The sequence below is a fragment of the Cydia amplana genome, chromosome 20 (genome assembly GCF_948474715.1).
Source record: "Cydia amplana chromosome 20, ilCydAmpl1.1, whole genome shotgun sequence".
NCBI classification, from domain to species: domain Eukaryota; kingdom Metazoa; phylum Arthropoda; class Insecta; order Lepidoptera; family Tortricidae; genus Cydia; species Cydia amplana.
The window spans coordinates 7460901-7487131 of NC_086088.1; the positions used below are offsets into that span (position 1 = coordinate 7460901).

Below are 26231 nucleotides of genomic sequence, written 5' to 3' on the forward strand. Positions count from 1 at the left end.
TATGATGAAGTATTAGTCTACGAGTCTTTCTACCTCTTTCATCTTAGCGATTTTTAAAGAAGTTTGTAAAAGCCCGTTGCTTGCCCGTTTTCCGTGTCCAACAGTGTACGCTAGTATTTCTCAGTGTTATCGGCTCCACATGCACGATTTAATGCCCGATTAATTGCCGGTCGCTCCCAGTTACTCATCCCACCACTCGCTCATGACAAATTGGATATTTTTAGTTTACATTCATTATTATATTTATATACCTATGTAATAGCAACTGTATGCAAAACTTATATACAGATATGATCCGTCCGACTGGCAGCATAGCATAGGACTCTAAAACTTGGGTTCTCTTCAGTCGGTCGAAGAATTTTTATAGATCTCACCAGTATATGTTTTAGGAAAGACAAATTAGAACTTAAATCTATGAGATGTGGCGCCACAGAATAAATAATAGTACTATTAGGTACAGAGGATTCACTCTCTAACAAAACGCTTTTATTACGACACATATGACCGCTAGGTGGCGCAAGGGCGAGCAGGTGTCCGTTACATCGCGGTGCGCGGCAACTACTATGCTGCCCTCCTAAGGTAAAAGGCCGTATCTTAACCTCTCAGATCCCAGTGGCTCCAATAGGAGTCGGAATTGTATGGATTTGAGAGGTCCTGGGAAATGAGGGGTTAATATAGTGTTCTTTGAAAATACGGCCTTTTACCTTAGGAGGGCAGTATGGCTAATAGTCACCAAAATTGGTGTGGGCCGCATGTACTTGTAGGTACTTGTAGCGGCGCGACGAAATCGCGGAGAGAGCCACTTCTGGTGGTGCGTCAAACGTCCTCCATAAAGGTAATCCAATTTAGGTAAGCCGCAGGCAATTCGGCAATAGGTTTTCTTAGGATAGCATACTTACTTTTTAATTTCCGTACAAAACATCATTCACGGAACACCGAAGTCTTACAAATCAGTTATTTTCAAATTAGTTAATCTGGTGGGAATCATGTTCCGAGACGTTTTGCCTCTATGTCAGGTTACATGACATGAAAGCAGCAGCTTATCTGTCGCCCAGCGTGACAAAAACGTGCGCTGGCGCCGGCGACCCAATAAATTATATTGGCATTTGTCAATAGCACGCCCCCGCCCGCCCTGCCGCTGAAAAAACTCAAGTGGGGCTGAAAAAATAGAATAGAATAGAATAGAAATAATTTTATTCGTGAGCACAAACACAAAATAGAAACAGATGTAACAGATATAACAGAGATATAACAAGAGATGACAAGAGATATAACAGAGAATAAAAGGATAAAGTGCCACGAAATGGTCTCATCTCAGCATGTTGTTAATCTATGTTCGTTGCGAGGGACGTATATTTGCGATTTATTTTTTATATATTTTTTATTATTTGTTAAAATACTTTGCCACAGAGTATAAAGGAAGTCTAACGACCAGTTTTTATTTCAGCGATAGGTATCATTACACCCGATAGTTACGAGTAATTAACCTACTGTTAAAAAACATTTTAACCTACAAACCAAAAAAAATAATATTTAAAAGCCATTCACTTATTTTGTCTGACGAACTTTTTTATACAGTCCAAGTGAAAAATTGCTGTAACACTCTCCTAGTAAACTGCCATCTAGCGAGCTTCAGTGCAACTTCCATTTCAGACATAGGGGGTGTCGCGATTGTGAACACCACCCTCATCCCTTGCTCCCCTGGTACATGCAGACAAAAACGCCAACCCTTAGCATAGAAATGAACCCTGTGTACACTGCCATCTAGGGGCTTAGTTAAAAACAAGCCTACTTGTTCACAAATTCACAACCCCTATTAATGCCATCGTGCACACACTAGACTGACGTTTGATGAACCTTATGTCAAAGACATAAGGTCCATCGAAAGTTAAAAAAGCGCGTTGCTGCCCGTCGGCCGTGTACGTACGTCAACTCAAGCTTCTAGTACAAGTTGACACCGCAAGATGTAGCCGTTACACTTAATCCTAGGTCAGACTTGCTGGATTGTATGGATGGAGTCAGTATGTTTTGAGAATGATTCACGTTGGTGGCGAAAACCTCTTGCAATTTCATGTTCTCCTAGTAACCCGGAACAAAGTGTTTTGCAGCATTTAGCGTTAAGAACAAATGGATTTGTTTTACGGAACAAACTAGTGGTATTTTAAAGTTAGTTCTTGAAAGATGTTAAAATTATTATACTACAAACTATGTAGAGTCAATATTTAAAACATGCTGTGCAATTACACTATGATGCTTGTAATGTCGAATTAAAGATTTTCACAGCAAGGTAGAAAACCAAACGCAAAAAATAAAAAATCGTCTGTCAAGCACAATATGTATTATGAAAAATCTTTGTTTTATTATCCGCAACGCACGCACTAACGCCCTCAACATTCGAAGGAAACTCCTAGAAAATTAACCTACAAATCTTGTTTCCAGACTCCAGAGCCATCTATGTTGCCGATTTGGAAATTCCTGAAAGCGTGAAGCTCCTCACGATTCTGCAACCCTGGTGCCCGCGTCAGCAAAAATCTCCAGCCATTTTGATTTGAGACACTTGGATTTAATTGAGTAAATTCGAAAACACAGAATGACCCATTCCCCTCACATGCATTACAGCGCTGGGATAAAAATTAATGCTAAAGTTTCGCCTATTGAATATCTTCAAAATTATCTGCCCTAAAATGATAAATGATTGTGCAACTGGTAAATGAACGAATTTAGAAACAAACACACAGAATGTTTGGCTAATATCAATTAAAATGGATCAGCCGACTACCCCCACGTATTAAATTCCATATTTGATTTTCCAATCCCCATGAACATATCGCTTACGTCAAACATAAATGCCGAATCTGTGCACAGTGGGAGATTATGGTGTCGGTTACACACATGTGGTTATTATCAGGGGTAATAATAAACGAGAGAGTGAGGTTATAGCTTAAATGGTAATAAAAAGTATGATGGTATTGACCTATGGCTTAGCCTTATACTCGTATAGAAAAACTGTTGAACAGTACAGGCACAGAATAAATAATAGTACTAGGTACAGAAGACTCACTCTCTAACAAAACGCGTCTGTTACGATCACCACAGATATGGCCGCTAGGTGGCGACAGCGCCACGCGCGGCTTATGGCTTTCCCCAAAATTGGTGTGGAACGGATGTACTTTTAGCTACCTGTAGCAAAGCGACGAAATCGAGGAGTGAGCCACGCCTGGTACAGGACAGGTCTTAATAAAACTTTAAAAATATTTTTATTTGATTATGTTATATTCTCGTATAGGTACTTATAGCGTAGGGGGCTTTAAATTTTTTCTTTTGGTTGTTTTCTGTGACTGTGCGAAAGGCTTCGTTATTTTGAAACAATCCAGAAACAGATGAGTCGACAAAGGCTTTAGGTAATTATATAGACATATGTAGAGGACAGACAGACATACGAAAACATTTTTCCCCAATCTAGCTGAAATGGAGACCTTCACTCGGTCAACTAACCATTGTATTGCACGTGCATCTAATTCCAATAATATGTAATTTATTACTCATGACACATCTTCGAACCAGTGTTGGCTGTTAAATAGGTATTAAATCTTGCCACTAAACTGCCAACATGTTTTTAACAGACTTCCAAATGACAAAAGAGGTTCTCAATTCGGCTGTGTTTTTTTTTTATTTTCATCAATTAATCACGCATCTCCACTCAAAAATGTGACGTTTGATGAAGTGGAACTGCTGATGAAGACAAGCAACGAACACCCCAATGAATGACGCGTATTTCACGTTTGACAATATAACTGTCTTCTTCATTAAAAGTTTGTTCAGCAAGTTAGGTTTTTACTTTTTAAACAACATTTTTGTCAGTGTCTAATTACATCCCATGGCGAATTGAAGCTCCAATATTATAACTTACCCTCTAGTCAAGACCATGCCAAGACAAGTGAAGTTTTGAACAATCAAAATACAGATTAAAAATATAATGAAATACCTTTTTCTAGGCTTTTGGGCTGCGAGAGGTTATAGGATTTTTTAATTTGACAAAACCGATGAGCATGTAAAACGAGTCCAGAGAATTACAAGGTCTTGGGGCCTGATGCCTTGGTTAGTCCGGCTCTGGCAGAAGTAAGTATCTAATAAATTCTATTTATCTATTTTTTTCTACAGTTGTCTGTACAAATTAAATATTCGCAAATTGCTTGTCTTTGGGCATGACCCCAAACCGCACAGTGGGCCATAAAAAAGGGTCACTCGAGCAAAATCGTTGCGTAAAATTCGCCCTGAGTTATAGCAACCAGAAGGCAGGCGGGTTGGCGCCGCCGACAAAAACAGATGCAGCATGCACTGTCTTTCCTTGTCACTATTTGTTTTTTGTGACAGCTATTAGGTGTCGTGTGAAAAGGTCACGATTGGTTTGTAGCGGATAGCCTTTTTTTATTCAAATATTGCCAATACAAGGATAGTCAATTAAGATTCACAATTGTATGATCAGCCTATATAAGCTACCTCGGCCAGAGGATAAGCCTGGCAATCCAAAAAGGTAACGCTGCCAGCCTTCTGAGCGCCTACCGCGAACCACGTTCGACGTGTTGCCTCTCTGTTGCACTTGTAAATTCATACGTAAGTGTGACAGGGAGGTAACACGTCGAACGTGGTTCGCGGTAGGCCCTCTGGGCACCATAACGCACGAAGGTGACCCTGGGGAGCATTTTTTTATTTATAAGTTTACTGTATGTTTTATTAAGGTTTAGTTTTGATGTTAATGTTTAATTTATTTATTCTATTATTACCATTTATAAATAAATGCCTATATGAAGGGCATTGAAGGGGCCCACTGATTACGTTGTTCGGAACTGTCACCTTTTGCGTTTAACTGACAGGCTGATATCGTCCGGCGAACTGGTAATCTGTGGGCCCCTTAAATAGGTAGGTACATTAAACTGCAGGGCACAAGGGAAGGCCTTCGGTAGAGGTACCCTATACCTTTACTTGCCTCTACATGTGCAATTAGCTACACGTTACGGTAGAGGCAAAAGCCGCCAAAGTGGATTGAGAACTTCACACACTTAAATTGCAATGTATTTAAATTAAAATGCAAAGGGCTGACGCCTGACAGTCTGCCTAAAGTCATTATGATTTCATAAGCATATAACATCTAAATACATTCCACTTTCAAGCACAGTCCGTCTCTCAATAGAAGGGTTGGGCTAATAATGAATAATCCCTCAATAGGGTATTTGACTGTATTTAAAATAAATTATTTTTCATCATGCATGAAATAAAGCACCAGAAGATTAATAGAGAAACGTAGACGGCAGTTATTTTTAGACACATTTTCTATTTTAAAACCCGTATAAAACTATAAAGAGTAGGTGATTTGATCGTGACGTCACATGCTAGTGTTTCATATAAATTCCACAGTAGCAAAATCGTTTTGACAGTTCGGAAAAAGAAAATGATTTGACTAGTAGATAGCCCATTCCCACGGCATGGCGCCCATCATTTACTGGCCTACTACCGCGAACACCGAAGTTCGAAAATTGCGGGCACCTTTCTCTTTTAAGTACTTCAATAAAATTAGGGTGTAATAACAGTGATGCAAAGATGCCTCTTATGTGCTGTCGGAAACTTTCCAAAATTGTGAAATTTCCACATGGAATAATTTCGGAAACTCATATTATAGGAATCGAAATTATCCATTTCCAAAATGAAAGTTTTATTTGTTCCTTGTGAAATTTTCCTGAAATTTCCGAGGACTTTTATTCCATCTTTTGGAATCGTCTGGTCTTACCCGCCCGACACAACGACCTTTTTTTGACGGTCTTTTTGGTCGGTCCGGTGCTATTGACCGAGCGTTAGTGAAGGTCTCCGATCGACTGCAAGTCGCAATTCTTAACAGATTTTTTTGAAATGTTGTGAGCTAGCTTAAATAGACTTCTGTTGACGGATCAGTTTTTGGAAAGTTTCAAAATGGCGAAGTTTTAGGTTATGCTCGCCAGGTCTACAACTCACAGAGCCACTATACTTGATAATTTAGGTATCGGTGGCCCAATTAAGTAACTATGTATATGACTTATTTTCTTTACGAAGCGAAAACAATTAAATTGTAGACGAATCTGAAATTGTCGTCTGTTCACTCCACAAGTCCACATGCCGCCATTGTCAAACGGCTACACTTACCCCGGATGGCTTGTGCTGCTGAATGTACCAGGGCCCCATGATGAGTATGGAGGAGACTGAATACCTACATTTTCAGGGGTGCTGCTAAAATCAATAGTTGAGAATTACGGTTAGCTTGCGCCATCTATGGTGGGGTAGCGGCGACATATTTTATGTATGCAACAGGAATTGTTACAAACTGACAGATAGTAATAGATTAAAAATTAAAAGCCTTTTAAAAATCACGTTAATCACAGTCAATAATTATCACAGATAAATAATATCAAATTAACAAAAACGTAGCATTTATAGAACAAGCCTCAACAAAAGTATGTTATATAGCGCCCTCTAGCGGCGAATAGCAATATGAACTCAACTGCGTGAAGACGCTTCATTCATGACGTCGGTTGTCTTAACAAGATCGTGACAGTACAATTTATTATCAACAGATGGCGATGTAAACGTTCAATATTTAGCTAGGTCCGTGTTGTCATAGAGAAAAAAATACATAGATTGCTCACTCCATACATCAGTTTTAGTACCAAAAAGACTATTAGCATCTAGCATCGAGTAGCGGAACTATCAGTACTGCTACTTGACAATAGATGTAGCACCGACCGGAAAGTCTTATGCTGTTGAGATAAGACTTTCCGGTCGGTGCTACATCTATTGTCGAGTAGCAGTACTGATAGTTCCGCTACTCGATGCTAGATGTAGACACTGAAATTAATAGTCTAACTGATGTATGGAGTGAGCACTCTTGTCTTACTATATTTCTCTATGGTGTTGTCCACGTGTTGTCCTTCCGTCTGTCTATCCGGCGCGAAGCATGTTTAAAATTTCACAATATGTTTGTTTGTAAGTATGTATTTTTATTGCCGCTATGCTATGCATTTACAGCGTTCTGTCTGACAGAGGCAGTTTTTCGAGGTTGGTCTCAGAGTTAAAACAGCTCTTCATAAGCTGGACACAATTCCATCTTTAAAACATCCGATCCCAAATAAAAAAGATGAAAAGTCAATTTTCCAAAGCTACCGGAAGCTTTTGTAAACAAACGAGTGATTTCACTCTTACACAAAACACCAATTTCAGAAACAATTGGGAACTTGCAAATAGACATTCACATTCACGCCATTCATTAAGTATATTCGAAAATGGCTAAACTAAAATCAAAGAGAGTGTATAGAGGGTTGAGGATGAATAGAGTGTATAATGTCTTACGTCACATACTACATTTTGTAGTCACAGTTTACTGCCACCTTTCGACACAGGATAAAAACTAAAAATCAAGAAAAATATATAGAAACCTTTGACCCATGTTCTGATCCGATGTCTTAAAATTGTTAAATATCTAACGGTGACGCCATCTACACCAGTATAGGCCAAAGGTATGGCGCCATCTATTCGGGCATACATTTTTCTTGGTTTTTCGAGGCACGTTTTTTCCTTAGACTTTACTTATCTTATACGAAGTTACAGTCAAAGTCAAAATAGGTACCTATACTTTAAATATTCATGTAGGCCTAGCAACAAAGCACTTATGAATAGGTATCTAGTAAGTAGGGTGTATTACATATATAAGTACTCGTATGTATTATCTGAAGCTAATTAATCTAATTATCAGAGCAATTTATTAATGTTAATATTATTCCATAATAATATAACAGATCAAAACACTAACAATTTCACAAAAAGATCGTCATTTGTTATTACGAAACAGTAAAGCGTCGATGTCGATAATAACAGATATATGAATGCACTTGCGAACGTTTGATTTGATCTTGTTATTGATTTGTTTGAAGCCGAAGAGCGGAAGTCGGTAATTAGCCCGTTTTAATTGCTCTTTGTGGTTTGAGTTGAATCACTTTTTATTTTTGGAATTATTGGATTTGTATTCGCTGCGAATGTGTGCGTTAACTTTTCCAAATACACATAGGTAAGTACCTACTTCATCTATCTCAAAATATACACGTAGTGACGCGTAGTCTGATCCGTTACTTTTGAATCCTTTTGGGTCCGGCCCGCCCGGGGCATCCGACACTTCGTTTTCTATAGAAAGCATCACGTGTGATCAACGGCCACCTGTCATAGAAAATGAAGTGTCGCTTGCCTCGGCCCGGACCCGTGCAGTTCTTGTCTTGCGTGAGTCATCCTTAAATTTAAGCTTGACCAGAGCACGTATAGATCATTCTAAACATCTGACCTGATTAGGCTTTATTTGCTCGTTTGAACACTCATATAAACCCCTTAAAATACCCCTTTCACCACAAAACGGTAATTAAAAAGCACTTATCCCGAATGATCCGAATCATTACCGATCTATAATGTCGGTATACCGTATACCAATACCATCGGCCGCAAACACCACTTACGACCACTTCGGATAACACTTAGCGCCCACAGACCTATGAATATACACGACTGTAGAGGGGCCAAACGAAAAATTGTAGACGCCGTTTTTATAATTCGTATTTTTAATTATTTCTTCCCTCTCTGTTTTTTGCCAATAAAAGAAAAGGATAAGGATCGATTGATTTTAAGATATAATAAATTATACGTTTTAAAAATTCTGAAGGTAAGGGGTAACGACCCCTGTTCTGGGTCTTGACCTAGTTGCCATAGGTAACCTAGATGGTATGGCAACGCTGTGAGCGTGACTTGAGTTGTAGGTAATCGCTATTATTTCCGTTTAGGTACGTTTTTACGCTCACATCTAACGCATTGTCCAGTCTGTCTGGAGATCGTATGTAATGTAATATTGTACAGATTACCCACGTCATCAGCAGGCCTCGGAGTTTTTTTAGCACGGTAAGACTAAGGAGAGCTATGGAGTCTTTGTTAACATTAAAATTAAATTCATACTCATACTCATCCTCATTAATTAAGTTCGTCCGAATCGTTTTATAAATACTTAGACTACTTATATGTAATTAATTCTGTTTACATATATTTAATTAAATGTTATATTATAAAAAAGTAATAATATGTATATGTGTATGTTAATATTATTATATTACCCATATTGCATGTCTTAAGTACTTTTTTAAGTGATAGGCCACTTATGATTAAACCTCTTTACCTAAATATGTGTATGAGTAAATCAGATGTCACATTATGTCATGAATATATAGTTACGTATTTCGTTATTGTGATGATCGCTGATATTTATTAGGTCTAGAGCTGTACATAATTTACTTGTACTTAATTAATGAGGATGAGTATGAGTATGAACTTAATTTTAATGTTAACAAAGACTCCATAGCTCTCCTTAGTCTTACCGTGCTAAAAAAACTCCGAGGCCTGGTCATCAGTATACAACTTTCACAGCTTGTAGTCGCACGTAGGTAATCTCGGGTTATTCCCACTAGTTACCACCAAGTTGTTACCAGTGGTAACTACTGGGAATTTTTTTCCCACCTTTTACCACTGGTAACTACTGGGAAAAATTATTCCCAGTAGTTACCACCAAAATTTTGTTACAGTTAAATACTAATAAAAACAGATAAAGATAAGATAAGATAAAAGATAGTTTATTCAATAGAATAGTTTATAGTTTATTTATTAAAGTTTTGATAGTTAGTTTAACAGTATAAAATAGTATAGTATAAATATAGAGTGATTTTGAATTACCGAATAAAATCACTTAAAAATAATTTAAATGGATTATTAAATGTATCCTTGCATATATTATAGTTTTTGTACTAGTACCCGTTAAACTGTTTCAATATTTTTTCGTCACTTTTAAGGCAGTTTACTAAAACACTAATCGACTTAATAACGATTTATTAAATCACTCTATATTTATTTTTTATTTTTTTATACTGTTTTTATTAGTATTTAACTCTAACAAAATTTTGGTGGTAACTACTGGGAATAAAAATTCCCACTAGTTACCACCAAACCGAGTTGGTGGTAACTACTGGGAATTATTTTTCCCAGTAGTTACCAGTGGTAAAAGGTGGGAAAAAAATTCCCAGTAGTTACCACTGGTAAGAACTTGGTGGTAACTAGTGGGAATAACCCGTAATATCAGACGTAGAGCTATTCTCTTAGTACTTATCCTGTTAGTATCCTAATATTCTGGAGTCTGATCAGCCTGATCTGATCTTATATACCTAAGTATATGTAATATCACCCTCTTACTATATATCGTTGGTCTACTCTATATGCACATAGGTCTATATTATCCTGCCGCCTCTGCTCGTGTACCTATGTAATCAATGTAATGTAATATAATCCGGCTGCCCACTTCAGCGTTTTGTCGAGTAATATCGACCGGTCAAACAAGGGCAAGTGGGATTCTCCAGTTTTAAGTAGTCCACTCTACTCGCACATAGGTCTATGTTATCCTGCTCTGATCGTGTATGTAATGTAATATCACCCGCGTGTCCACTTCAGCGCTTTGTCGATTAATATCGACCGGACAAACAAGCGCAAGTGGGATTCGTCAGTATTACCCTGACGAAATAATTTCGAACAAGTGGGTTCTTTAAAATAATTTACCTACAGGTTTTTAGGGCCGGCAACGCTCGTGTAACACCCATAGAGTTGCACACATCTGCCTATGTTGTCCTATGGCACCCCAGAGGTGTAAAGGGCCTTCACAAGCTCGCGTCACGCCGTCCTATCTTCAGCGACCCTTCTGGCCTTGCTCCAGCTCAACCCGACCGCTCGTAGCTCATTCATTTGTGACCGACCGTTACCAAGAGTGTATGTACAGGGCGCCCGTGGCCACATCTACCCATCAGCTATAGGTTTCGTTAACTTCCACTGTCCACACCATATACGGTTTTTTGCCACCGTCGTGGTAAAAAAATTAGGAAAATTTATTTGATATCAATAAGTAGGTACATACAATGCATGTTTGTTTTTTTGCACACTACCTATTATAACTACTTAAACTAAATAATTAATTTAAACAACGGGACAATCTTGCACAAATCTACCACTTACCACCAAATAATGTATTTTTCGTACATGGGAAAATGGCTATATCTATGTCCTACTGAGTACTGACTGTATACATATATACCTAGGGTAGGTGCGTTAGTTTTCGTCCAGCTCTAGTTTTCGTCCACTTGAGGAATTTTGAATATAAACCTACATTGCTGCACAAATTTATACGTATTGCAATCCTTAATGTCAAAACAATATATGTATCTACCTATCTACATAAAAAATATATTTCGCAAGTAGAAAATTACAAATCAAATATAAAGACGCAGAAGACCATCAGTTCCCAGCGCGTCCAATATAATAATGGTTTCAGGATGTTGTTGGGGCTGTCCCGTTTCTGCAGCGCATCAGGCATGTTTGCACAAGCTCGCACGGATGACTACTATGCCGTAATACGAAAGAGAGTTGCCTCGTTGCTCTGCAGAGTGCGTGCCAGCTCCAACCCCATCCTGACTACTGTAGCGGACCGATACGACTCACCCAGGGCCGGATTAACCCTAAGGCAGAGTAGGCAACTGCCTATGGGCCCCGCCTCGACTAGGGGGCCCCGGCGGCCCCGCGCGCGCCAAAAAAAATGTGTTTCATATGGCCAAAATTCATAAATATTTTTTTATGGTACCTACTTATACCTAATGTCCAATATCAGTTTCTCAGACACACAATCATCAACTGATTATGTAAATTATGTTATTTTATAGCTTTTAAAGTCTGTAAATCGAGCTCGAATTTCAGGCTCCCGAAGGCCTAAAACCTCATTAATGAAACTTCGGCCCTCCGAGTAACTCTTGTATGACACATATATTGTTGAGTAACATTTGACGATTGGTTCGCATCAGAGCGCTGCTTTCTTACAGCTCAACCTTCGGCGTAGCTTTTTAACTAATATAAACATTGATTTCAGAAGCTTAGCCTTTTGCCTCGCATGAAAGCTCACCTCGCTGGTTATAAGTACGGTTCGGGCTTGTTAAGTATGTGGAGATTGCTGAGCTCGACCTTCAGCCTCACTTTTTACCTCAATTTTTGGTTCGTCTACCAAATCTCTTCTTTAGCTTAGCCTTTGGCCTCGCTGCGCCAAGCTCGGCCTGCGGTCTCGCTTTTTAATACAATGGACATTGGTTGGCGTCTGTGATCTAGCTGAGCTTATCCTGAAGCACGGCTTTGACCTCGCATGAAAGCTCGCCTCACTGGGTAACTTCGGATTTTTAGGCTTTTTTAACACGCTTTCACAATTTTTTCACAAAAAAATTCGATTTTCATTGCTTTTCCGATTTACCCTGTACTTACATGCTAGTTTGACTGGTTAATGAATAATCATGTAAAATATCGCTTTTCAGCCTCGCAAAATATTTAACTACTTATTGAGAAAAAAAGAGCTCTCCCCACACCGGACGCAAGGAGGAATCGGCAAAAAATAATATAAAAAACCTTTATGTCCACGTTAGAGCGAAAAAGACATCGCTCGGCATGTTCGGATCGGTCAACCGACACCTGAAGGTTCTCATTACGCAACCGCAAACTTACTTCCCTGTACTGAACAACTGAACTTATGTATGCAGAATTAACTGTAAGGGGGCCCCGAGCATTGCACTGCCTAGGGGCCCCGACATGCTTAATCCGGCCCTGGACTCACCTATAATGCGGCATTTTGAGTGTGTCATAACCGCTACTAGGTGATAGATTAAGTTATTGCTGTCTGTGTATGTGTATGTTGTAAATCGCTTTCTATTTTTGTTCCACTAACACTTAGTTTTTAATCTTAATTGTTACTAACCATTATGGGCCATTGTTGTCTTTTAAATAAATAAATTGAATTGAATTGAATATTATTTGCGAATCTGTCAAGTGGACGAAAACTAGAGCATGGACGGAAACTAGCGCAATATCTACCTACTCATTCAATTGTTTTAAAACCAAGAAGCTTAGGTAGGTATTTTGTCGCAATATTTTACTTTTCCATAAGCAGAAAAAATACAAGAAAATCTTAACCTAAAATAATTAGCAATAACAACGCTTCATTTACTACAGTTACATTAATCACAAATAACTCCTAACCATCCCTAATGACCGTTAATAAAACGAATAATCGTTCCAAATTCAAAGATAAAAGCAAATTAAAAGAAAATTTATTATTGACACTTGAGCGAAGCCCACTTCTTTTATTGGTCAACCGCAGACCGCGCGCGTTGCTATTGGTTAATTTAAATGGGGTTCTAGGGCGCGAAAGGGACGGAGCGAGAGACGGAGTGTTCATGAAGGTAGGAGTAAAAGGGATGGATGGATACTTGTCAAGCACTTATTGCAAAGCGAGGCGATAACAGCGTCTTAGGAAGTTTGTTCGTGGGCGGGAGCGGTTGATGAGAATTGGCCACTCGATGAGATAAGATCTTGGTGTCGCCCTTTAATAGGGTCTTTGGTAGCCATATTTCGTAGATCAATTCGATAATCTATTATAGGTAGGTGGTTTAGGTTTTTTTGTATGATAAATTGTATTTGTTTTTATATGTAAGTAGGTACGTACGTAGGTAAGGATATTTTGAGTCTGAAATAAAACGTTTTAAATTCGACCTGATTATTATGTTTTGTAGGGGAAAAAGTGGCATTAAAGCATGTAACTGTTCTGTTTTGAAAGAATGATAAAAAAATGTTACCTACAGTTTTACAAATATGGAGCTTAGATTTCAATCAGCTTTATAGCTGATTTGTAAAATACAAGCTTTTATTGCCGACTGATTTTTCAACAGTCACTTACTTTCAACTTTCAACTTGTGATAGGTACCTAAGATGGCAAAAACATCAATCCTCATATTCCTATTAAAGCAATTAAACTAAATATAGGTAATAAACTACTAAACTACCTGTACTTAGATATTATTCACTCAGTCAGTTTTTTATGAAATAATTAGGTACTTACCATTATCGATTAGGTATGTAAGTACATAATTGGAGCCGAAATAGGTAGATACCTATAGATTATTGTATAGATAGATATATTATTTGTATACTTATTTGCCGACGATAGGGACGGAAGACATGTAACGAACCGAATTCGGATGGTCTGTTAGAAAATAATGCACAACAACTATGAAAGTAGGCGCTAGATTCAAGCTGACTGAATGAATACTAATTTAGTTTGATTAGCAAAATATAATATATTTATTTTACGTAGATGTCTATCGACTGACAGTCTCTGAAGAAAGATGGCGTGTCGGGGGGTGGTGTTGCCAGGCTAAGGTCTAGCTGTTTCAGTCAGGTATTAACACGCCACACTTATTTCAAACTGAAATAGATATCATACTTACCTATATGAAAGAAACATAAGTCATATACCTACCTATGATTTAAGAAAATACCACTCGATTACGTTATTATTGTCGTCTTCTAGTAGGTAGTGCAAAATTAACAAATTGGTTTATTGAAAGAAGAATACCCTATATATACGAGAGAAAGAACAAAAAAAAGACGTACTCAGTATTTCTTATTTTTAAAAAATCCACTTCGTCACAAAAAATTAGGGAACAGAAAAAAACAACGAACCGAATTTTACCTAGACTAATGAACATGTAATCACGTTCAACACGAACCAATTCACGCCATCGTCACTGCCCGCATGTGACCGAAGCGATCAAATCGCATTTCACGTAAACATCTTCAAGAAAAACTCTCCGATCCCCACTACTTATGCTACTTCAGAAGCTTTTTTAAAAAACGACCGCCCCGAAAACCGTTCATCCCTTTCTTCCCCACAATATTCAAAGTACCGTTTGAATTTGCCGTCTCTTTCTAAAGCTTAAACCCATCAAACAGGCGGGCTATCTATCACGCAAAGTTTATTCGTTTGAGAAACGCTTTGTGGTGAGGTGGTGCGTGATTGTTTTAAAAATGGATTCCAATTTAAAGAACTCTATGACATTGCAAGAGTGTGAAAAAATAACGACGCCGTTTTCGATCAACGACATTTTGACGAAGGAAAAAAGTGAATTTGAAAATGGAATGGACAGTTTTGGCGCGAAGAGTTACGCGAAGCCGGGAGGTTACAAGGAGGATTTCAAGAAGGAAGGAACAAAAATGTACTACGATGAATGCCACTACAGGGATTATGAAGACGGTGCTTTGGATATGTCGAGGAAGCATTACCCGGTCACTGAACTTTCTGGTAAGTGCTCATTTTTATTAAAATTTTATTAATTTTAGGCCCTTTTAGGGTGATATTATAGACAGGGAAACGTACAAATTATACAAGAATTTTAATGGAATTTTAAAGAAAATAAGTGTTGCGAAATTCATTTTTCGGTAATGTTCCTAGTTAGGTAAATGTCACGTACCATACCTACCTATGCTACGTTACCTACATCTTAGGTATACTTACTATATAAAATTATTTGTTTATTTCCCCTCACAAAAGGTCAAAGAGTAGGTAGGTAGATATTTTAAGACTTTGACACTATCACTATAAAATAGTCCTCGAGGTTCCTAAGAATAAGTAATGTTCCGTGCCTAATAAAGGGTTCTTAATGTTCTTATGAACATGGAGCACATAAGTACCTATATCTTATTATAATTTCACTGAGGAACTGTTCTTTCAAAGAACTGAGGTTGATGTCGCTCCAGATTTCTCAGAAATAGTCGCTCAGTATAAAGGAAAAATGTATGGTCGCTGGAAGGAGTTCTTTGATGAAAGATCGCAAGAGAAAGGAATCTGGTACAAGACTATTCAATGTGAGCCTCCTCGGATACCCTGGTGGGAAGTGGCTGACTTAGACCGGGCGAAAATTGTACGTGCTCATAGGCTTCGATCCGGTCACATTCCATTAAATATGTTTTCACCTCAGCAGCTCGAACAAGGGTACTTTGCTACTTAAAAACAGTGAGCAAAATCGCATTTTGCTCACTGAGTGAGACAAAATGAGCAAAATGCGATTTTGCTCACTCAGTGAGCAAAATGCGATTTTGCTCACTGTTTCTAAGTAGCAAAGTACCCTTGTTCGAGCTGCTGAGGTGAACATTTAATTGTTGGTATATCTTAAGAAAACATGAGTGAATAGAGGTAAGTGATGAAGAAGGAATACATTTTTCGGGTTCTCTAATATGTTCTCACTGCTGAGGTGAAAAATGTTGTGTACTACACGAGATCAAAGTTATTTACATCTCGTGCGCTTTTGAGTCCCTTACTACGCTCAAGATTCTAAATTAGATTCACTCGCTACGCTCGTGAATCTATTATAGAATCTTTCGCTTGCACGGGACTCAAAATAAGCACTCGAAGAAATATCAAACTTTGATCTCTAGTTGTACAAATAACTATTGCTCATCTGATGAGGAAAGCCGAGTCGCCCAACTGCGATATATGCGACTCTGTCGAGGATGTACATCACTTCCTAATGGAATGTGTCCGGACTCGAGACAAGAGGGCGCAACTATTTCAAGGTAGGGATTATACAGTAACGAATATTGGGGTTTTCCAATCTATATTGGCGGAACCACTGTCAAAAAGTGCTATATTTGTGTACAGTTTTTTTGATGTTTTTGTTTAGTAACACTTGTTGAAATTCTTTGTTATAGAGGTCCAACGGAGCCGACATGTCTTTCTGATAAAGGCTTCTTTTAAATAAATAGATTAAAAATAATAATAACAATAATAATAATAACTGACAGGACTATTGTAGCCAATAAGCCTGACATTGTGATAATAGATCGATCGCAGCGCCGGGCCGTGCTCGTTGACATCACCATCCCCCATGATGAGAATCTCGTGAAAGCCGAGAAGGATAAGTCTAGTAAGTACCTAGACTTGGCTCACGAGATAACCGCCATGTGGGATGTTGATTCGACGATCATTGTCCCGATAGTTGTTTCAGCGAACGGTCTAATAGCGAAGAGTCTCGACCAACATCTTGAGAGACTCTCGCTAGGTGGTTGGATCAAGGGTCAGATGCAGAAGGCGGTGATCTTGGACACGGCGCGGATAGTCCGCCGGTTCCTCTCTCTGCAGCCCTGACCACCGGCAGCTTGGGCCTTGCCCCGCTGCTGGCGGCACCCTAGGTTAGGTTTTTTTATAATATGTTTATACGTATTTTGTATTGTTTTTGTAAGTGTTTTTGTATTTTATTTTTATATCCATATTATAAAATAACCTAACTTAAGATGATAAATAAATAAAGAGAATAATAATAATAATTTCAGTTTTTCCCATTTTCCACGATTAAATATTCTCTGTTTCATGTTATAAACTGGATTCGACCTTGTTGGTTATCAGTATTATAATAGGTATCACGTTTATTCCCAAACCCTAAATGACAAGATGTTATGAAATAAAGTTATCTGTCTATCTATATAGGTAGCCCTTTGTTCTGAACTTGTTTCATTTTGTAGGAGTAAATTAGTGTTGGATGTTAATTTATAATATGAAGTCTCTTAGTTCAGTGTGCCTGTCGGCAAAGGCCTCCATGAAATAAAGTTATAGGATAATGCTTCTTATTTTAAAATCGAATGGAACCAAATGCAACTCTGTTCCAAGTGAAAGTGATGTAATTCTCTTCGGTGAAAATTACTTGAACTTCATTGATAAGTTAATTAGTGGGACCGTGGGGCTTAAAAGGGTATGTCCGCGATCTAATTGGGTAGACCTATCTACATAATTGTAAGTTAGATTTTTAAAGTGACTGAATGTTATGAACATGAACAATTCTTAAGTAACATCCGGACCCTGAAAAAAAATCTAACCCTACCCTACAAAACTCTTTAAAAATAAACGAATAGAGATAAAACCGCCGCGCCGATTTGCAAAAAATAGCTGTGGTTACTTTATCATCAAATTCATCTTGCCATCATATCTTATAACCATACTACGGTTTCAGTGAAACGATAACCATTTACCTACTTAGGGCCCGATTCGGATTTTATAATAGACATCTATTAGATATCTTTTAGACATCTCCAAGATACGATAACGATATGTTTAAGATCTAACCTGTCAAATTTGACATTTCCGCGATTCTGGAGATACTCTTGAACGATTTCCACAAGATATTACTTAGAGATCTAATTCACATCTAATAGATATCTTACACGATCTATCGTAAAAGTGACATGGTTGCCCGAATTGCGCTGCAAAAGAGAACTAGTTGAAATCTAAACTATAACGTATCTAGAATGGATCTAGTACGTGTCGTCTCTTGTGAATATCTTGAAGTTCGAATACGGCAGTTAGATACTTACCTAATATGTTCCCGAAACATAAACGTAAGACAGTCGTAGATGCCTACCTAAAATAGATGATGGTAGGTACCTATTGATAATTTTTTTTGTGTTATTTGTCGATTATTTTTATTGGCAAATTATTCTTGATTTTAACAGAAAGAACAAAACAATCAATATTTATTGAAACTAGATTTCTGTATTGTTTTTTTTTTATTGAGGTGTGCAATAAAGAGTATTTGTATTGTATTATATTCTTGCTACGCCGGGGTTCGAACCCACGACCCACGACTAGGGCTTGCAATTCGAATATTCGAATATTCGAATTTGTCGAATATTCGACCTGTTTTGATATTCGAATATTCGGCCGCTCAGGTTTCGAATATTCGAATATTTTTTATTACTATAAAAAATCTATGTCATCTGCTGTAGTTACAGTTTCTGTGTGTTTTACGGGTATTTACAGTGAATGAGGAACGGTAGGTACCCAAATACGAAGGAAATAATATTTTTACTGTATTCCTCTCGATAGACTTCGTGAATACAGTGAAACCTAACTCAATTTAAAAGAAAACGAAATCAAAAAGTATGTTATTTTTACGGTGCGTAAGTTTTAAGTTAAAGGGTCATTCTGTTTATTCAGTACAAGCGTACGTTATGCGCGTTAAGCGAATTTTTGAAGTCTAAACCTTGCCACTTATCGCAATTCTCAAATTTAATCATACCAAACCTGCCCAACTTGGTAATCTAACCATGCACCTTTAGCTGACGAATAATCCACCCAGTACTCAACTAACTGTTTCCCTTAAATATTCCAATATTATATAATTAGGCGACCATTAGGAATAATAACTTGCCAAAACAAATAAAGTCAATAAAGATTCAAAATACAATGAAATTAAAGGCCTTTTTACAGGCATCTAAGTGATTACAAGTTAATTTAAATCGGAAAATAATTACCTACTAAAAAAAAATTCTTACATACCTAGGTGTTTGGATGGTTAAAGTTATATTATTTCACGCAACGACGCATTTATAATAAGTTTATCTAGAAATATTAAATACGTCTATTTTTGGCGTTTTACTAGTTTTTATAAATGTGGGCATCTTATAAATAGTAGGATGATAAAATCTAGTCAATTAAGTGGATTTCTGCCAAATATCCTTAGTTTTAACAATATGTGAAAAAAGCTTTTGAATAAAACGATAATAAACCGATTTCTCGTTCCTTTTCTTATTTTTTATAATATTCGAATAATTATTCGAATATTCGAATACGTCGTCAGAAAAAGTCGAATATTCGAATATCTGAAAGTTTAGAATATTTGCAAGCCCTACCCACGACCTATGGGCCGGAAAGCGCAGTTGTTCTTTGGTGAAGAATTATAGCATGAAGAATAGATGAGTGGAGACGTCCGGGAATCAACCAATACCTTTGGCTGTAATCTAGCAGAGCAGAGAAGAGATGTAGATTATAAACAATGCTATTGGTTGATTCCCGGACGTCCGTTCATCTCCGCCTCAGTGGAAAGGCAACCTCATGCCACGTAAAGCACTGTGCGGACAGCAAATATACTATAAAAAGTACGATGTCTCATTATACCTGCCGTCTTAACTTATCATTTTCATATAAGCTGCTTAAACGTTAGTAGGTATACCTATAGTGGGCTCGGGGAACCTTGAGTCCTATGACAGTTCATGTTAGTGACGGGTCGTGTCGATATATCGTAACTTTTTTTATAGGCAAAGGCGTGACTTGCATTCAGCCACATCGGTAAACATGTTTTTAAAAATATAATATGCATTTCTTATGCTTGTCATGTTATTGATTTTGTAATGATTTAAGTTTTTGGCATAAATTAAGTAAAAAAACGAAAGTTTTTGAAAAATAAAAATGCAAACATTTCATTTTCTTGTCATAATTTATTACCCGTTAAACGCGCGTTCGTTGGTTTGTCAGTTCATTTATATGTTAATGTATTTTGTACACTCGTTTCCATTTTCGACATATGTGTCATTTTTAGACACTGCCAATTTGATTTTAATGTAACGGTGACGCCACTACAAGGTTGTATCGTGGGAATAACTGTCAGTGTCATAGGACTCAAGGTTCCCCGAGCCCACTATAGTGAGCTGCGAATTTGCATGGAAAAAATTATGAATGAATTAATTTAAAGTCGCCATGCACTTTTACGACTGATGATACAGATCAAAACAAACATATGAATGAGCAGAAAAATATATCAAAAATAAAATTAAATAGAATAGGTAGATGAAAAACGGAAAAGTGCCACGAAATACTTTTGCATATATTCTTAATCAATCAACATATAGCTGGTCAACCAAATCTTGTCAGTAAAAAAAGGCGCGATATTCAAATTTTCTATGGGACGATATCCCTTCGCGCCTACATTTTTCAAATTTGCCGCCTTTTTCTACTGTCAAGGTCTGACCAAGTTGTTGTCATGTTGACCAAGTATAGTTAAATTATGCAGGTACAACATTTTGTTTGGTGATAACATTTTTAAAAGTTTACTAAGGTTAGGTACTAATTCACCTAAGCGGCAACGAAACCGCCAAACTCCAAACTCATTAAGCCGGCTCCACACAATCGGATCAATCAGCCGCGCACGCCAACCGCGTATAAGACGACAATGGAGGCATTACGCAAATTGTCGCCGATCATTACCGGCTAACCGTATTTTTCCGTGCCCTTTGTCAAGGAAGGTGTCTGGCTGGTAATGATCTTTGGTGGATGGTAATGATTGTCTAATTCCAAATGGTGACATTATACACATTTATATTAAAATGTTAGTTAGGTATTATATACCTTAGGCATATACCTTAGTGCTTAAATTTCCAATAAGTAAGTTATACTAATGTAAGATGTTTTAATTAAATGAAAGGACTTATAATAATAATAATAATAACCCGCAGGACTCTCGGCTCTGGCTTGCCTTCATTGGCCGTCCAGAGAGGAGTCGTTAGAGCTATATGCTCCAGGGGTGGAAGTGAAATTTGCGTAAGCGCGAGTTGGCACAGTGGCTGTTTAAGTCACTGGGTAGAAAGTGGTGTACACCTCTCGACACCCCTGAGCCGCTCACACCGATGTTGCCCCTGGTCGTCTTCGCGACGGCAGTTTCAGGGGCCCATCTAGTGCGCGGCAAGTCACCACCTGCCTCGATAACTTGTGTAAACCTTGTTATGGCAGGTGCCCGTAAGTCTTTGCAATAGCCCAGTCTCATAGTCCAACCAAACTTCAATCCATAGACCGGTATTCTGTTCACTTTTTTCTACAATAGTCCCAATGCCTGCTGAGACCGGTTCATGGGTGTCTATTGTTGCACCTGTAAACGGGTCCCAGCAGGCGTTCTACATGACATTAAAACTCTCCAAAGGGCCTCTACGTGTTGGATCTATATCCCCACGCAAGCCTATCAAAAGACCGGGATTTATAGGCCCGTGATCCCAAAAAAGGAGATACAAATAATAATAATAATAACATTTATTTCAGACAGAGCCCATACATATTTGTTAGTGAAACTTAAAACTAATTATTAATTTATTAACTAGCACAAAATTTAAAATTTAAAACAATAAATAAAAATATAAGTATACATTTTAAAATAATTTAAAACAATAAATAAAAATATAAGGTACATACCGTCAGCAGTGTTTGACAACATGCATGGACGTCCACCGGGCTAACATAGGGTTGTCCCAGCGGTTTGCAAACACGCTCAGAATGCGGTTGGGACTGTCGCGCAGACGGGCCATGAGCGAGGCACACCTTTTCCTCATGACGGCCGCAAAGCCGTCTGTCCTTGCTTCGGCAAACATACCAGAGGCGCTACAGTGTACTTATGTAAGTATAAAATCTTTATATGATGAATCACGTTTAATTATCAAAAATGTCAAAATTTAAAAAAACAATAAGTAACAACAAAAACATGTGGCTCTAGCGGCTAGTGCAGGGTGGAGATAGGTGGGCTAGGTATGGCCGCACCGTCATTGAGACCGAAGAAATGTTGGATGGGTTTGAATTTGTGCCGTGTCCCAATTGTATTATACAAAACACAGATTTATGGCAATATAAACATAATTATAAAATATAGAACGACTTAAAAAAATGCCAAAGTGAAAATCTTCTATACCGGTCTATAAAAAAGGTAAACTCAAACAGCGCTAGAAATAGAAATTATTTATTTGGCGTAAAAACAGTACGTGCACACTACACCGTTATGACAGGATGCCACTCAAATCGTGACATACTTTGCTGTGTGTGTATGTTCCGGCTTAATAAATTAAATCAACAAATAATAAACTAGTAGTGGCTAGTGGCTCTGTGTACTGTGTGTAGGTACCTCAAACCCAAAGGGTCCGATCCCCCATTATGAAAAAAAATACAATAAGTGGATCACCAGAAATATTCTACTATATAAATTATAAGCTGAAATAAATGTCATATACTCAGAAAAAGTGACCAAGGCCTCCAGTGCTCCAGGCTGGAATCGAACCAGCGTCATCTGCTACCGCGTCAGGTGCCTGTGTGCCATTCGGCCACCGGGCCACAGCGGCATAGGTCGAAATTTTTCAAGTACATATATGCATTTTTTACTGGAGGCTTATAGCGCCCCCCCTGTGGCCACCTATAAGGTAGAACAGTATTCAGACATCCATCACTTGGTCACTTTTACTGAGTATATGGCATTTATTTCAGTTTAGAACCTATATTGGTACCTATATATATAATTATCGAACCTCTTCACAAAATTACACGTGAATCGCTTGATGAGAAATGCAACCCGGGCCTAGCCCCTAGCCAAGATGACAATCGTTGATAGAAAACTTAAATAATGTATGAAAATTGTCACTTTTCAATGCATCTGTCATCCCGATATACGTTTTCCTTTCGTTTGTCATTTGTTAATGATTGTCACCGATATAAAAGCATTTTGGGCCAAGCTAAAACGGAAACCCTTCGCTTAACTCGCTCAATAGAAACAATATTGCTGACGCTTTTACCAATTCATATCAATGTCGCAATATTTCCACAGCTCCCCAAAACATTAACCCCAGTAACTTTTAACTATATTCTTTATTCAAACCGTTCTCATTCTCACGCCACGCGACAACTAGCAATTACTAAATTGAATGCGTCCATAATGCTTTTAAGCGTCACTTCGTCACTTGCCTAATGAGGGAGTGTAATCACGCGAAGTGACGCTAAGTGGAGACATCGCGAACGTCCCTAGTGTGGGTTAGTGATGTAACTCTAATGGGAATGTTCCCATATTTTTATTTGCTGGGTAAAAATCGACAATTCGAGTTAAGTTTTGCGTGTTTTAAATTGTAATATTTTAGTTTCTGAGCTACATAATTGTTATTATCCATTAGTGGAAATGTGTGACTTGTGAATGTGTACGACCTTATCTAATTTACTTTATTTGTGTGTTGCTTTTGCCGGTTTGGTTCCGTAAGAATAAATAATTAAATAAATATTGAAAAAATATTGAAAAACTCAAAGGAACAGCAGCTGCACAAAAGATAACATTCAAACCAAAAACTGGATTAAAACAATTTAAAAATGTTGACTTCCTATACGCAAACATATAGATCTTTAGGAACATATAATATTTCCAGGAACATAAAAATTCCCGCAGCACGTCACTGTCATTATTGTGTGTGGCGATTGTTGGATGGTACGGCAACATAATTGTAGGCAATTGGATTTATCACTATCACTACATAGTATAAAACAGAGTCGCTTCCCGCTGTCTGTCTGTCTGTCTGTCTGTCTGTCTGTCTGTCTGTCTGTCTGTCTGTCTGTATGCTTAGATTATTAAATTGTACACCGGGACTTAATCGCGTTGTAAAAATCGTGAAAGTTTAAATCAGTGTATGCTTAGATCTTTAAAACTACGCAACGGATTTTGATGCTGTTTTTTTAAATAGATAGAGTGATTCAAGACGAAGGTTTTTGTATAATTTGTTAACCCGTGCGAATCCGGGGCGGGTCGCTAGTATTAGATAAATAAATATTCAAAAGTACAGTTTAGGAAACATGGAATGTTCCCAGGAACTTGTATATTCCCGCCGCACATCACTAGTCGCTAGTGTGGATGCTCCATTACGTGGCTATTGTTGGTACGGCCGCATAATTATAGGCGAATTTGAATTTAGAATCTTATCGATTCGGCATTCTTTTGTTCGCAATTCGAAAAGTGTTCGTTACGTAATGAATGTTACTTGCTGGGTATCGATAGCGCTGTATTATTTAACCGAAGCGATAACATGAAGTGCTTTAATTCGTTTTAATGAAATGTAGTTTGTTTTCAAGTGATGGGTTGGATTTATTTTGATGCGTTTGATTATAAAGAAATTCTACTTCACCCTAGACTATTAATTCAATTTTCACAAGCAATTTTTCTCTGGCGGTGAGCTGTTAATATGCATTAGTGATATAGAGTGCACGATATTACATTACAATGGAATTTCCCTCTTTGTTTCATTTAGGTTTTTCAGATAATAAACATCCCCCTGTAGATATATATATGTACATACTTTTTGGTTTTAATTTTTTCATTGTGTACTTTTTAAATTTTGCTTGTTTTTGTCGGTATCTAACCTCAATCTCCCTTGTTCCAGATGACTACGACTCCCGCTCATCCAACACGGGCTCTCCCGTCCGCCGCGCGTCCTCCCCCAACTCTGACATAGCCTACAAACCCTTCCTTTACGAACGCAAAACACCCCCCACTTCCCCCCTCCTAACCCCCAACTACCCCATGGAGTACACACAAAACGCGACCAGAAAAAAACGTTCCCGCGCAGCCTTCTCACACGCACAAGTCTACGAATTAGAAAAGAGATTTAGCCAGCAAAGATACTTATCCGGGCCCGAAAGAGCCGATTTAGCGGTCAGTCTCAAACTAACAGAGACTCAAGTCAAGATCTGGTTTCAAAACAGAAGATACAAGACTAAGAGAAAGCAGCTACAGATGCAGGAAAATGGTATGTTGGCAGCGGCAGCGGCCGCCGCGAACCACGCCAGGAAAGTGGCCGTTAAAGTTCTCGTCAATAACAACGCGCAGCCGAGCCTGCCAGATCTAAAGCAGTACAACCCGATGATGGGGAAGATAAATCCGTTTGCGCCGTCTTTGTTGGACGGCTCGCCAGTCTTAAAACACTTTGCTGGCGTTTACGGCGTCGATTTCACTAAAAACCCTGAGTATAAAGCGTTACTTCAAGAATCTTACAATCAAGCTGTTTTACAGTCTCTCTACCCGCATTTAGGGGTAAATTACCCAAACTTACCCCTTTCTTATATGTATTACCCTGGACACCCGGCTTTTGGCATGCCAATGCATGAAGAGAGAGAAAGGGAGGAAAGAGGAGAGCATTCGCGGGTGGACAAGGATAAAAAACCCCATGTCGAAAATGAAAACAGTAATGAAAGTTTGGCGAGTAATATTGAGATAGAAAATTGAATGTTTAGATTTAGTTGAATACGGTGTTTTGATAAGTGTTGGCTCTGAAATTACGATTGTATTGTTCACGTATGGTATATGTTAATGCATATAATTTTCAATTCAAAGAAACTTTTATGAGCAAAAAGGTAACTTTTCTTTTTCAGTTAAAAGAAATAGCGTACTAATTTCGTAAGCTGATCCAAGCATCACTTTGCCGGTTTTTCTGTTTCATAGGAAGAAATACGCGTAAATAGGTTAAAATGAATGAGATATCTGATTATTTAAATCCCAGGCCGGGTAAATATTGCTAAGCTACTATTTTGTGACGTAAAATAATTGCGATAGGTATTTTTGAGACTGTTTTTGTACCATCGTGGCCAAGGCTCTCGGACTTACCCTAATGCCCAAGATACACTTGTAATTTTTACTTACGTATGTAGGGACACAGCTATACTA

At 38.0% G+C, this 26231-nt stretch overlaps 2 protein-coding genes across 2 annotated transcripts in view; both read left to right on the forward strand.

Annotated features, from left to right (window-relative positions):
• LOC134657499 (uncharacterized) overlaps window positions 1-26231 on the forward strand; it is a 486313-nt gene that overhangs the window by 448611 nt on the left and 11471 nt on the right. The window lies entirely within an intron of this gene.
• On the forward strand, window positions 14635-25859 carry LOC134657489 (homeobox protein bagpipe-like). Its single transcript, XM_063513061.1, has 2 exons — window positions 14635-15262; window positions 24952-25859. The coding sequence occupies exons 1-2, from the start codon at window positions 14989-14991 to the stop codon at window positions 25791-25793; spliced, it is 1116 nt and encodes a 371-aa protein (XP_063369131.1). The 5' UTR covers window positions 14635-14988; the 3' UTR covers window positions 25794-25859.

Bases quoted from the DNA above. Each gene is read 5' to 3' on its own strand.
- LOC134657489 (XM_063513061.1), top strand. From the start codon at position 14,989: ATGGATTCCAATTTAAAGAACTCTATGACATTGCAAGAGTGTGAAAAA. The intron at 15,263-24,951 runs GTAAGTGCTCAT...CCCTTGTTCCAG, and splicing joins CCCGGTCACTGAACTTTCTG to ATGACTACGACTCCCGCTCA.